Genomic DNA, 13,650 nt, shown 5'->3' on the forward strand with positions numbered 1-13,650 from the left:
ATAGAAAAGGGTTATTATAAAATATAAGTGTTATTATATAATCCAATACTTAATGATAATGTAGTGTATTTTATTTTATTATAGAGTTGAAATCTTGATATTCAATGTGCTGGGGGGTAAAAATCTGATATTTTCAGTTAGTTTAATGCATAATCACATGACTGAATTCTCAATTATAATAATTTTTAATCTGAACAGATTGTTGTTGTTTTTTTGTTTTCTTTTTATGTTATGGTTGTAAGTGTGATTTGACTCACCATGTACAGTGATGTTTCGAGGATGGCGTTTCTCTCCAGATTCAGACTCACACCAGTACACTCCAGTGTCAGATGTGCTGAGAGAGTCGATTACACATCGAGATCCTGTTTGTTTTGCACAAGTTTGTGTGTCTTTGTCTGTGTATCTTCTCACTGTCCATCCAGCAGAGTTACTCTGATCCTCACAGCTCAGAGAGAGAGAGTCAGATGAGAAGTGTTGACTTCTGCTGGGATTGATGACCAGAGACACTGAAGCAGAAACTCCTGAAAAGAGGAAAATCTCCATCAAAACTGACAGCACAGAGACTGCAGTGAAACACAGATCCGGATGAGCACAAGCATAAACCCTCACCAGTGATCCACAGTGTGTGTGAGCTGCTGGTGTGTGTGTAATAGGCTGGTCGTCCTCTCTCTGCTCTGCACGTATAAACTCCTGTGTGCTGTAGAGCAGCAGGACTGAGAGTGTAAGATCCTCCAGCTCCTCTGCTGCTGTCTGACAGATGATCATGATCTCTGAACCAGCTGAACGTCCAGCCTTTAGAGGAGCCTGAAACCTCACAGGTCAGAGTCACTGATTCTCCTTCAGTCAGCCACGGCTGTGGAGACACTCGCACTGATGCCTGAGCTTCAGCTGAACAAAACATCACGAGTTACAGAGCCGTAGAGAAACTGATGGAGAAGCTGATCACAACAAACACACACTCACCTGAGACAGTCAGTGTAACAGCATCACTGCGCTGAGAGCTTTGAGTGTGTATCTGTCCTGTACAGCTGTATTTACCGCGGTGAGAGAGATCAACACTGCTGATGTTCAACTCTTGTGTTGAGGTTTGGCTGACAGTGTTTTTATATTGGTTGTTGGTTCCCTCTATTTCCCATCTGTATGTCCACTCAGTGTCTCCTCCCCACTTTATATCACATCTGAGAGTGACTGTTTCTCCTCTAAACACTCGTTCATCAGGTCGTACCGTCAGCACAGCTTTAGGACTCACTGTACAAACACAGATTATTGCATTTATAGTTTCAGAAGTTGTGTAGATATTGTCTCTGATCTGTATTTGTTGCATCACACACTACAGTCTCTCTCACCTGTAACATTTACCCACAGTGCATCACTGTATTGTGTGTAATAGACTGGTTTCCCTCTTCCAGCTCTACACCAGTACTGGCCTCCATCAGACACTGAATCAATCTTCAGGCTGTAGGAGTTTGTTTCTGTCTTCTCTGTCTCAGGGTTCAGTGTGTGTTTGTACCAGTAAGAGTCCCAGTTTCCAGTGGACGGATCCATGCGACAGGTCAAAGTCACTGTGTGTCCAGTCAGTGCAGCTCCTGCAGGATCTGATGTGAGTTCAGGCTTCGGCTTTAGATCTGCAGGAGAACAACAACAGATTCAGAGCCTCAAGAGTCAGATAAATGAGCATTTTTAAATAATTTAAATAATTGCTTCAGTCCTCTTATTGGAACAGATGAGGCTGATACAGAAGTGCATAAGAAAAGAGTTGAGCTCCACATTACTCCTTCACTGTCACCCCTCTTTATCACAGAGACATGAACATCACTATCCAAACTTAAATAGTTGTAAAACAAGAATGATTAGGAATATAGACCTATGACTGCTCTTGTTTTAAAGAAGACATTTGGAAGATTATTGTAGAAGTGAAAATCATAAAAGTGAAACAGAAAAAAAAGTTATAGAAGTTTGAGTTTATGAAAATGTATAATGTAAAAAATATTATTTATATAAAATATATATTTTTACAAAACATGTTTTACTTCAAAACTGCAAGAAAATCAAAGCCAAGTTGTGTTCCAAATTTTAGGTTGATATACTCTAGATCACACAATACTCTTAGATCGACTACAAAATTATACTGGTGTTCATGGACAAGCATTAAGCTGGTTCAGATCATACTTATCTGACCGCTACCATTTTGTCTATTTGAATGGAGAAAAATCTGTCATAACTCCAGTAAACTATGGAGTGTCGCAGGGATCTGTGTTAGGCCCTCTATTATTCTCAATATACAGAGATATTAGAGATTGGCATGGAGTACTTTCCATACGATCAACTCTCAATGCAAATCAAACCAGCTATTAGGCTAACTGAAATAAAACCATGCCAATCTCTAGGTATGGTGAAGGCTATGTGATGATGTGGGGCTGTTTTAATTCCAAAGGCCAAGGGAACTTTATCAGGATGCATAGTATCCTGGATCCATGAAGTAACTGGCCTTTAAAAATAAAAATCTGCCTGGCTCTATGGGAATTTAACATAGGGGTGTCCAAACTTATGCACCCTGTATTTTAAGGAAGAATATTTATTTATTTACGATACATTATTCATTCACAAAGAAAATTGGTGTCCTTAAAGGTTGGATTTTTCCTAATTTTTTTAAATGAAGGCATTAAGTTCAGTTTCCAAAAGATTATTTTTTTATTCCTCTTTTTAGTCAACTTTAGTATGGGTGTCTAAACTTATGCATAGCACTGTAGATGTATACAGTATGTGATCAGATATGGTACTGCATGTCAAGTCAAGTCAAGTATATTTGTATAGCGCTTTTCACAATACAGATTGTATCAAAGCAGCTTCACAGTATTAAATTAAAATAATACAACAAGGTTTGTTTCTAGTGAAATTTATTGATTGATAAAATAAAATTAAATATCCCCAAAATATCCCCAACTGAGCAAGCCAAAGGCAACAGTGGCAAGGAACCGAAAAACTCCATCAAGTGACCTAATGGTGTCCTAAAACTCCATCAAGTGACCTAATGGAGAAAAAAAAACCTTGGGAGAACCCAGGCTCAGTCGGGGGCCAGTTCTCCTCTGGCATTTATGAACTAGAGGCCGGATTGTAGTTTGAACTGTAAGATTAAGAATATTATATGAATGCCTGGCTGAAGAGATGCGTCTTTAATCTAGTTTTAAACTGGGAGAGCGAGTCTGAGCAACGAACAGTATCAGGAAGACTATTCCAGAGTTTTGGAGCTAAATGTGAGATCCCTGTGGCACTCCATAGTTTACTGAAGTTATGATCGATTTTTCTTCATTTAAATAGACAAAATGGTAGCGGTCAGATAAGTATGATCTGAACCAGCTTAATGCTTGTCCTTGAACACCAGTATAATTTTGTAGTCGATCTAAGAGTATTGTGTGATCTATAGTATCGAACGCAGCACTTAGATCAAGTAAAACTATTGAGATACAGCCTTGGTCAGAAGCTAAGAGTAAATCATTTATGATTTTAACGAGCGCAGTTTCAGTGCTATGATGCGGCCTGAATCCTGACTGAAACTTTTCATAGATGTCATTTGCATGTGTAATACAATATTGTAGATATATTTACTCGTGCAACTTTGTGACATACTATCACGTGCACTAGTACCTAATAAGCACTAGCTAAAGAATGAGTACTAGGCAAGGCAGGTTTATTTATAAAGCACATTTCATACACCATGGCAATTCAAAGTGCTTTACATAGAGATGAATAAAAATAATCACGAAATAAAAGCAGGGGAGATTAAAACAGTTATAAAAGGAATTAAAAGAGATAAATGATACAGTTATAAAATGAATTAGAGTAAAATGAATTAAAATAGTAAATAAACTTCTCATCTGGCAAAACACCGGTGTATCTTATTTTGACTGTGAGATTTCCCCATGACAGTCAGTATTCTTCTGTGGGTTTTCATATACCGTGGATTATCTGAGCAATCCAGATTAGTAATCTGAACCAATCCAGACCAGTAATCTGTACTAGTCACCACAGTGTTCCCTTGACCGTCATGAGTCAATCCCTCTCAAACTCCACCACAGAGAGGTGAACACTTGCTCACACTAGTAGCTAAAGAATAAGCACTAGTACTAAATGTAATCGAATACAGCGGTTCTCAACCTTCTGCAACTCATGGCCCATTAATGACTGAATAAAAACATTCTGAGGATCACCTTTCCAAATATGATAGTATGAACACAGAATAACAGAGAATTCAGAAAGTGCAATGATATACTCTGCTGTTAATCTGTTATGCCACTGTAACTCAAGTCAGCTATAGCTGAAAACTGGCCTTATATAAAAAGACTTGTCAGGTTTACTCAGTAACAATAACAGGCTAACACCTGTAACAACAGGCCAGACACACAAGAGGGGAACATTCTCTCTATTCATTAGCAGTAATGTTCAACAAAGTTCATTCACCCCAGTTTACATACTGTAAGTGTAATTTATCAAATACAATTAGCGATATTAACATGTTTAAAACAATATTCTTTTGGCTTCCCAACACAGCTCGGGTGTTTTGAGTTCAAATGTCTCTGCAGCTTTGATGGTTTTAGCGCCTCATTTGACAAACTTTCTCCACATTCAACACACTGCGCCTTCAGCTTAAGGGGATTTAACACCAGACTATCGGACTATGGAAAGCCAAAAGGGCCAAAAACACGTGAATTTTAACACGTCTACAACGCATATTTAACACGTATTTAAAAAACGCGTGAAATACACAGGAAAAATGAGTTTGAACGGGTCAGTGTCATTGGCTGCTGAAGACTTGGGTCTAACCATTTCTGTGAGCTTAGGGGGGTGTACCGTTCATAGACGAGGCTACCACCGTTTACATGCTATAGATCAGCTTATTCAGCCTATTTATTTTATCCTTTTTTGTATTTTTTTGGTATAGCCTATAGAAATAATATATTTAAATAGCAGTTTTATGAAAATTTAGATAAAAATAAAATTGCCTTGTTTTTCTCCACTCATGCCTTTTTGTAAATAAACACATTAGTGGATATTCTAGCTTTACAGTCCAACTGAAATCAAAATTGACCTTATTTACTTTGTTAGCGCATATTACTAGTCCTGTGGTGAAAAATGAATCTGTGCAAGTTAATACACAGAAAAAAATTGTTTGCCGTCATAATCTTTAATCAAAATCTGAAAAGTTACTTCCGGTCTGGAATGGCGTTCCTTCTCTGATGAAATAGGTTTGACGGCTTGGGTTGGGAAACGCTTAACCACTCCCCTCAAACCGTCAGTCTGTTATGAGTGAGAGATGGAGAGGAGGAGCGCTAGAGTAAAACCCTGCCCTCTATTCAATATTCCTTTTCACTGGGAAATATGTCACAACACTGGAGAAAAGTCGTTTGCAACTTCCGGTTCACGCGGACTTTAACATCAAAACATTGACATTTGTGTGGGAAAATCAGTTACATTGGAGGTAAGTAATCAATGCAGGATTAAGATACAGATCATTGTTATCAATATCTGTCTTTGGAAAACAACATGAGCTTTTGTTCTGCTAACATTTACAGCTGTCGCAAGCAGGCGGCGCTTATTGAAACCTTTTTGTTCAGAGATTGGGCACTCATCAGACAAACAGTAGGTACACAGGTGATATTATCAATTTCAATGAATTTAAAGACTTAAAGTATTTAATATGGTATTTAAGACTTTATATATAAGTATTTAAGACTTACAGGATTAGAATTAGAGCTTGTTGGTCAGGACAGGTATAACAGGTATATTTCACACGTATTAAACGTGTATTTAACGCACTGATTTGTCACGCGCAAACAACACGTATTTAACGCATATTTCACGTGTATTTAACGCATTAAAAATTAAAATATTGCTCGCCATAAACTGATAAACCATAAACTTTTGTAATATATATTAGTCTCAGTACCTGCCCTTATAAAGCCTAATATGTAGCCTATTCAGCGTTGTATTTTCTCACCACACACTTCGAAGCTTTTGCTTGCACTCCCACATCTGCTTTTCAGAACACGATCCATATTACAGTAAAGTAATGTTACCGCATCTGATCGAACAAGCGGTCAATCTGACGTTGTGACGTGATTGGTGTTGTGATATTTAAACATAAATGAGCTTTTAAATAATGCATCTTAACTTAACTTGAGTGTTTTGGATCATATAAATACATAAGAACAATCAGATAATTAGAAAATAACAAGATTTGTCAATTAAAAAATAAAATAAAAATTAATTTCGGGGTAGTCTACCACTGCCTACACAGCCCACCAGATGGCACTCCGAGGCCCACGGCCCACCGGTTGAGAATCACTGGCCTAATCAATACTAGTATCTAAAAAATATGTAAAAATAATCAGTAGTTTTGGTAAGTATAATGCTTATTTTTCTCCCCGTTTTTTTTTTCAGAGCTGAATATGATATTCTTCTTAATTTATTTTATTTTTTTTTTCCAAACATTAATACTATTGTAATGTCTGAAGAACGACAGAACAACTGAACACAAACGCTCAAGCCAAACTCACTCGCTCGTTTCTCTATTCTATGGAAGCTTATGGGTAGCAATATTCAATTTGAAATGTAATATGCAAAATGACAATGCATTGGGTTGGTGGCGGGGCCAATTTCCTTCCAACACCTCAAAATACGCACCATAGCGGCGTATGTTTACCTGTTGCCCTGCCTTCACGCAGTGATTGACAGGGCGGAACGGGCACGTGATCGGCTCAGAATGCATTTTCAAATTGCACATTGAATTTTGCTACATTCATTGCGTGACACTTAATGGAAATGCAATCGCAAGTGTCTTAACTGTGAGTGTAAATGCAATTAAGAAAAAATAACATTTAAATTACAATTTTGCCACAGTTTTTGCTTGAACATGTTAAACATCTAATCATTTCTGTAATACATTTTAATATTAATTTTGCAACTTATAAAGCATTAAAATATGTATTCAATGTACATATTAAAACTAGTGTATGAAATGGCAAATGTAAATTTTATAATTGAATTTTCATTTTCATTTTGCACCAAACGTTGCACAAATGTATGGGAAAATTAAAATTGAAATACACAAATGCATTGCCATTTTACATATTGCATTTCAAATTGAATATTGCTACCCATAAGCTTCCACACTATCCGGCCTTCTCCGAACTCACCGCATTAACCCTATAACTGCCGGTGCAAAATAAAACAGCAATTTCACAACCATTATAGAGTCAGTGCGATACACTATTAAAAGTATATTAAGAGGTGGATTAATTCAGCTGGGACACCACTGAAGGTTAGGTGTGAAATGCAGCACCCGCTACTGGTATTAATATATCACCATATGGTCAATGCATATATTGCAGTATTGAAAAATATAAGCACTAGTTTCCCATATATGGACATGTATTATGTAATATATTGCATTATATTTTGCAGTATATTCCCATATATTTTTGTTCCAGAAGGGGATAATCTGAAGGGCAGCAGCTCATGAATGAACTGAACATGTCTGAACATGTCTGGAACATGTCTGGAGGATGGGGTGAGCGAGGCACAAACTAACGCACAAACTAACGCAGAGCTAGTTGTAATACACACGGTTTAAAACTTTCCACACATGCCAGCATGACGAAACTTAGAGCCCGTACACACGGAGACGCGTTCATCTGTATAGCCTACGTAAATCTTACGGATCCGGCCTTTTGCGAGCCTGAAACCGCTATTTTTTGAAACCGGGTCCCAGAGTGGATAAATCTGAAAGCGACACACTTGCGTTTTCGTGTGTACAGCCAATCCGTGTATTTTGTGAAACGATGATGTCATCACCCCACGTGTTCGTGTTGCAGAAGCTGCTGAGCCTCTTATTTCTTATTTCTTTATTTACTATTCACTTGAATGTATTTTTGTTTTATTTCTTTATATTTTTTCTTTATATTTTATTTCTTATGATGCTTGTCTGTTGTCTGATTAAGACATTTTATATTTTGTACCAGGCCATTTATGGTTGTTTATATTGTTCAATAAAGTTATTAGTAAAAATAAATAAATAAATAAATAAAATAAAGAAGAAACTACTGAGCCTATTATTATTGTATACAGCACACAAGGTTTATGCACATGCTCCAAGTCTTCTCCGTTTTAGTGTATCTCTGTGGCAGAATTACAGCGCCACACACTGGTCTGGAATGTGAACTACAGCGTTTTGAGTCGGTTTCAGTGGTTTCGTGCGTACGCAAATATTTCTTTAGAGGACGTCGTGTTTACGGTATTTTTTTTTTTAGAACGAGGGAAAAAAGATTGGATTGGGAAAACTCTGGTTTGGTGTGGATGTGGCCTTAGTGTATTTACTAGTTGTCATCTCTCTATAAATTACAGAAACGTCTGTCTGTCTGTGTGTCTGTGTGTGTGTCTGTCTGTCTGTGTGTCTGTTAACCACATATCTCTCGAACCGTTAGTCCGATGGATTTCAAACTTGACAGGTGTCTCGCTACGGGCACGAGTAAGTGCAGTGCCAAGTTTGACGTTGTTTGGATGAGAAATGCTAAAGATATCGTTAAATATATCATTTTTAAAAGGTTGTGGTTTAAAAATAAACATTCTGACACTAGAGGGTTGTATCGGTCAAAGAAGCCCCAAGAAGGTTGTGGTTTAAAAATAAACATTCTGACATAAACACTCTGTCAGCTACACTGTTTACTTCTGAATATTATAGTTTGGTTCCAAAACGTGATAAATCCATTTTGATTAATTTGAGTAAAAATGTGTTTTCTTTACCAAGAAAATGGCAAGATGAGAACCACTATTTTCTGTTTCAAACTTTCACATAGCATCCTTAGGTTATAATATCATAAGAAATTCAAATCCAGATTTTGATTTTCAAAGATCTATTATAAAAACGGATTATTTTTCCCCAAAATGTAATAAATTCAAGACACTTTTTTCTCAAAATGCTATCATATTGAAACTGTTGAAATCAGACATCACTAAGAAATATCTACTGAACTTTTTTGACTACGATCAGCTCACAAAAATTTTGCACGGGCACTTTGCACTGCTCCCTGAATCAAAGCGCTTATTCATTTGTGGATGTTAACTGAATCTATGAGTCAGCTATGCTGTTTCTGAATATTATATTTAATTCTGGTGCGCTTAAAGTTATCGCTACTGTGTAATAGTAGCCTATGCTATTCACCAACTAAACATATCCTATTCAATGCGTTCACAGTCTCTTTCACGGCCATCATTTGTAGTTGCCTATTCACAAACTGTTTCCTCAAGCATAGCGTTTTCTCAGAGTTCACGTTGTGCTTTCTACCATGCACAAATAAAAATGTCACTGAACTTTTGCTGTGTAATTGTAACAATGAGCACTCAAACACACCAAACCAACAATTACTAAAAACACACACAAAAACTAATTTTGCACGGGCATTTTGCACTAGCACTTAGAAGGTTGTGGTATACATAAACACTCTGTCAGCTACACTGTTTACTTCTGAATATTATAGTTTATTCACAGCCATCATTTGTAGTAACCTAGCCTGCTCCCGGAATTCAATGCGTTCACAGTCTCTTTCACGGGCACCAAACCAACAATTACTAAAAACACACACAAAAACTGATTTTGCACGGGCATTTTGCACTAGTGTCTGTAAATCCCAGCACTACTGGAGCACAAGTTTCACATCATCATCATCTTCCTCTACAGGATCAACAATAGTGTTGAGAGTATTTCTCAGAAGAGTTTCTGCTACTGTAAAATAAAGCTGATTGTGCAGAAAAACAATATTCAAAGCTCAATGTTGAAAATGTTTTGAACTTAATTACATTAGCTGAAGATCAAAACCAATATGCGGTTAGAGTGAATACATTTAATCTTAAAGAAAGGTTTGTAACTTATTCACCTGCTAAACCTGATGCTTAGACCTAAAGGAATAGTTCACCCAAAAAAAGATTTTTAAAAAATCATTTACTCCCCCTCAAGTTGTTCCAAATCTGTATGATTTCCTTTCTTCTGCTGAACACAAAAGATGATTTTTTAAAGAAGGTTGGTAATTAAACAGTTGCTGGTCCCCATTGACTTCCATAGTATTTTTTTTTTCCTACTATGGAAGTCAACGGGGTCCATCAGTCGTTTGGTTACAGACTTTCTTCAAAATAGATTTTGTGTTCAGCAGAAAAAAGGAAGTCATACAGGTTTGGAACAACTTGAGGGAGAGTAAATTACAGAATTTTCATTTTTGGGTGAACTATCCCTTTAACAGCATCAGCATAAACACAGAAGGACGGATAATAGCTTTTACTATGGAATGAGAAAACAGTGAATGATCAAAGCTCTTTCACAGACAATATGTGTGGCTCTTAAAAGAGCCTTTGTGTTGTGCTGACTCCTTTACTTGGAGATGGTGTATTTGGTCACAGCCTTTGTGCCCTCAGACACGGCGTGTTTGGCCAGCTCTCCGGGCAGCAGCAGACGCACGGCGGTCTGGATCTCTCGAGATGTGATGGTGGAGCGCTTGTATCAACAATATAGTGAAAAAATCTTTGGATGATATCACTGAACATTTATTTAACCGTAGTCTCTGACATTTATGGGTGCCTGCCGCTTTAAGACTCTTCTTCTGTGGTTACGGTAGAGGAAGTGTGTAGCTAGTGTGTGGGTTGTAGTGGGTATGTGTTCAAGTTCAACAGCATAGTTTAGCCTGCGTACCTGTGTTGTGTAGCTTCTTTAGTCCCTTCTAAGTGATCCAGCTTCCAATATTCATGTGTTCAGTTAATGATGAAAGGTAAGTGACTCATTTTGTTGTGTTTGTGTTTCTATATTGTAGAATTACCGTGGCGTGCATTAGCATGTGCCCAGCGTGATGAGTGAGATTTATAGTGATAGAACAATGTGTATGCTGTAAAACACTGTAGGAAATAATAAGTTAACTGGTGTGAGCCTTCTGATGTCTAAGTTACGCAGTAACGTTTATAACATGGAGTTAAGAAGAGTTAATATCGTGCTCAGGAGACTATGTGCGGACGCTGTTTATGTAGTAGCCTTGTCTGGCCAGAGGATGTCGCCATTGCTCCTTCTGTAAACCCCTTTAAAACAGTTTCATGTGAACTGGTGAAGCTCCTTAAATTTCTCCAAAGAGTAATATCCTCGTTTATGTAATTGTAGATTATGTTTAAAGGGGCATAGCAATGTTTATTGAGATATTTATGTTTGATGATCCTGATTTGTATTATGTGTATGGATTTATTATTTACGTTGCATAGTAATTTAAGTATCATAAAAATACTGTAACTGTTTAAATGACAGTACCTAATGGTGATTCATTTGTTTTTTATCAGACTATAATGGCAATACTGGATATTGAATGTTCTGATGAGTACTGCTGGAGCTCAGTACAGTTAAAAGAAGAAAATACATCTGCTCGTCTTTATTCCTGTGTCCTGACGATACACCATCCTGTTTACTGGCTGAAAACCTTGATGAACTAGCCCTACTAGAATACCTGGCTAACACATAGCTAAAGTGCATTTCTTATGTTAATTTTTCATCTCTGTTTTTTTTTTGTGTGTGTTTATTTAAAATGATATATTATTTTAATCTCCAAGTTGAGATAGTTATTGAATGCTGATCTAACCAGCAGAAGACACTAGCAGGGTTTATCCCAGTTGTACAGGCGGGGCATGTTGTCACACTGCGTTACAATGAGCCTCTATTAGAACTATGATATTCTATTGCTACACTTTTATTAATTCTATTGAGAAATCATGAGAAAAAGGTGAATAAAGACTGAGAGTCAATGTTCAGAAATTATTATGTTTTGAACTATGCTTTGTAGTTGCTGTGTGGTGTTTGTTGTAAATCTAAAAAATATATATTTATTTTTAATTATTAAAAATGCAATTAGGGTGAATTCAGGTAGAGTGGGACATCAGGTTGAGTGGGACACTTAAGCTTTTGGGTACTGTAAAGGGTTAATTTTGTAAGCCAATCACAACAATTGTTACTGTGTTGTAGCTGAATGTCTATTGGATATGAAATAAAGGTTGTGATTGGTGTGACATCAAAGATGTGGTCCAGTTGTTATTTTTCAAATTGCTTGACTCCTGAGAACTCACGGTAAGCCACCCGGCAAGTGTAAATCTATTTAGAATAATAAGGTTGATAATTCTGCCACTTATGATGTAACAATAAAACTTTTGCTTTTACATACATTTATACTGTCTGTGTATTAGAGATTAATAACAATGAACATCTAACTGTTTAAAATATTTGTGAAAATTAGATTCACAGCACTGTCCCACTCAACCTGACAGTGTAAGCAACCAAACTCACACTGCGCCACCCTCACCTCCAGATGACTTCATCTTTCTCGGATGTGTTCACTGAAGTTGTTAAAAGGTGGTAAAAAGATGTAGGCTTAATGACAGTTCCATTCACTGAATGTAGAGTGAAGTTTACAATGTTACAATTTTTGCATTAGTTCAAGAAATGCATTTTTAAAAAATCCTTCCAAGTATTAATTCATTTGAAGCTCTCCGTTGTTGTATTTTGCGCTTCATAATGCGCCAGACATTTATGTATTCTGGTTTTATTTACGTTTTACACAACATCCCAACTTCATTGGAATTGGGGTTGTATTTCTCATGTTAATTTTAACCATAAAATAGTGTCCCACTTTCCCTAACAAAGTGTCCCACTCAACCTGATTGCTTCCAGTTTGCTGAAGAGGGTGTCAGATGGTGTTTAAAGATGAACAGTTTGTTAATAAATACATAAATTGGGAAAATTTCACCATAGTGGCCTTCATTACAATCTATTTAAACAAAACACATACAATTTTAATACATTCTAACTGATTTAGGTTGTTTAAAATGCAATTAACCAAAAAGTGTCCCACTTTACCTGACTTCACCCTATTTTATATGAAAAAGTTAATTGTATTTTTTGACAAAATATTTTGGTTTGTCTTGTATATTTTTTTTATTAGATCCGATCACATTTCATGTGGTCATGTTACAACGTATGGGGTAAATCAAGAAAAAAACTGCAAAAACACTGCATTAATAAAACAAAACCTCATAAATGTACTAGACATGTGAAATTAATGTGGGAAAAAAATAAATACTCTGAACCCCAAGTGAATTTACACAAACTGAGGAAGTCAAAAAGTATTAGACTGTTCCCGCTCTCTAGGGCTGCGTTCTAGTCCAAAATTGTCATCCCCTTCACTGGCTAACTTCCCTCCGTCTCGTTCACTCGGATGTACGTCATTGCTTACAGTGCACGAGTGCCCACTACTGGCGGAAACTGCGGTGGGCTGAACTGGAGCGTCCTAAGCCCTTGATCACTTGAATCAGCTGTGGAGTTAATTTATTATTTATTTATTTTTCCATTTAAGAATTTGTTTAATGCATCATCCAAATGTATATATGGTGTTTGGGTTGTTTTCAATAAAAAAAAAATTGAATTAATATATTATAGAGTTGTCTGTTGTGGTGATGATTAGATGAGATCTGTGGTGACGTCACAGTCGTACTGCATTGTGGGACATATAGGTGCATGATGTGTACATATGAAGGAGACTCGCTCCCACGGTCAAAATCGAGGGAACGAGGGTCTGTCCA

The 13,650-nt window shown here is 36.8% G+C and overlaps 1 protein-coding gene across 2 annotated transcripts in view; it reads right to left on the minus strand.

The window, feature by feature from the left end:
• The window catches only part of LOC308687128 (Fc receptor-like protein 5), a 38,628-nt gene that overhangs the window by 7,235 nt on the left and 17,743 nt on the right, over positions 1-13,650 (minus strand). For both annotated transcript variants that reach the window (XM_081359392.1, XM_081359391.1), the window contains 4 exons: positions 1,347-1,625; positions 964-1,248; positions 610-888; positions 258-521 (listed from right to left, as the gene is read on the minus strand). In XM_081359392.1, the coding sequence (XP_081215518.1) occupies positions 258-521; positions 610-888; positions 964-1,248; positions 1,347-1,625 (1,107 nt within the window). The remainder of the gene's footprint in view (positions 1-257; positions 522-609; positions 889-963; positions 1,249-1,346; positions 1,626-13,650) is intronic.

The sequence above is a fragment of the Scardinius erythrophthalmus genome (assembly GCF_964197995.2).
Source record: "Scardinius erythrophthalmus genome assembly, chromosome: 2".
In the NCBI taxonomy this organism is placed as follows: domain Eukaryota; kingdom Metazoa; phylum Chordata; class Actinopteri; order Cypriniformes; family Leuciscidae; genus Scardinius; species Scardinius erythrophthalmus.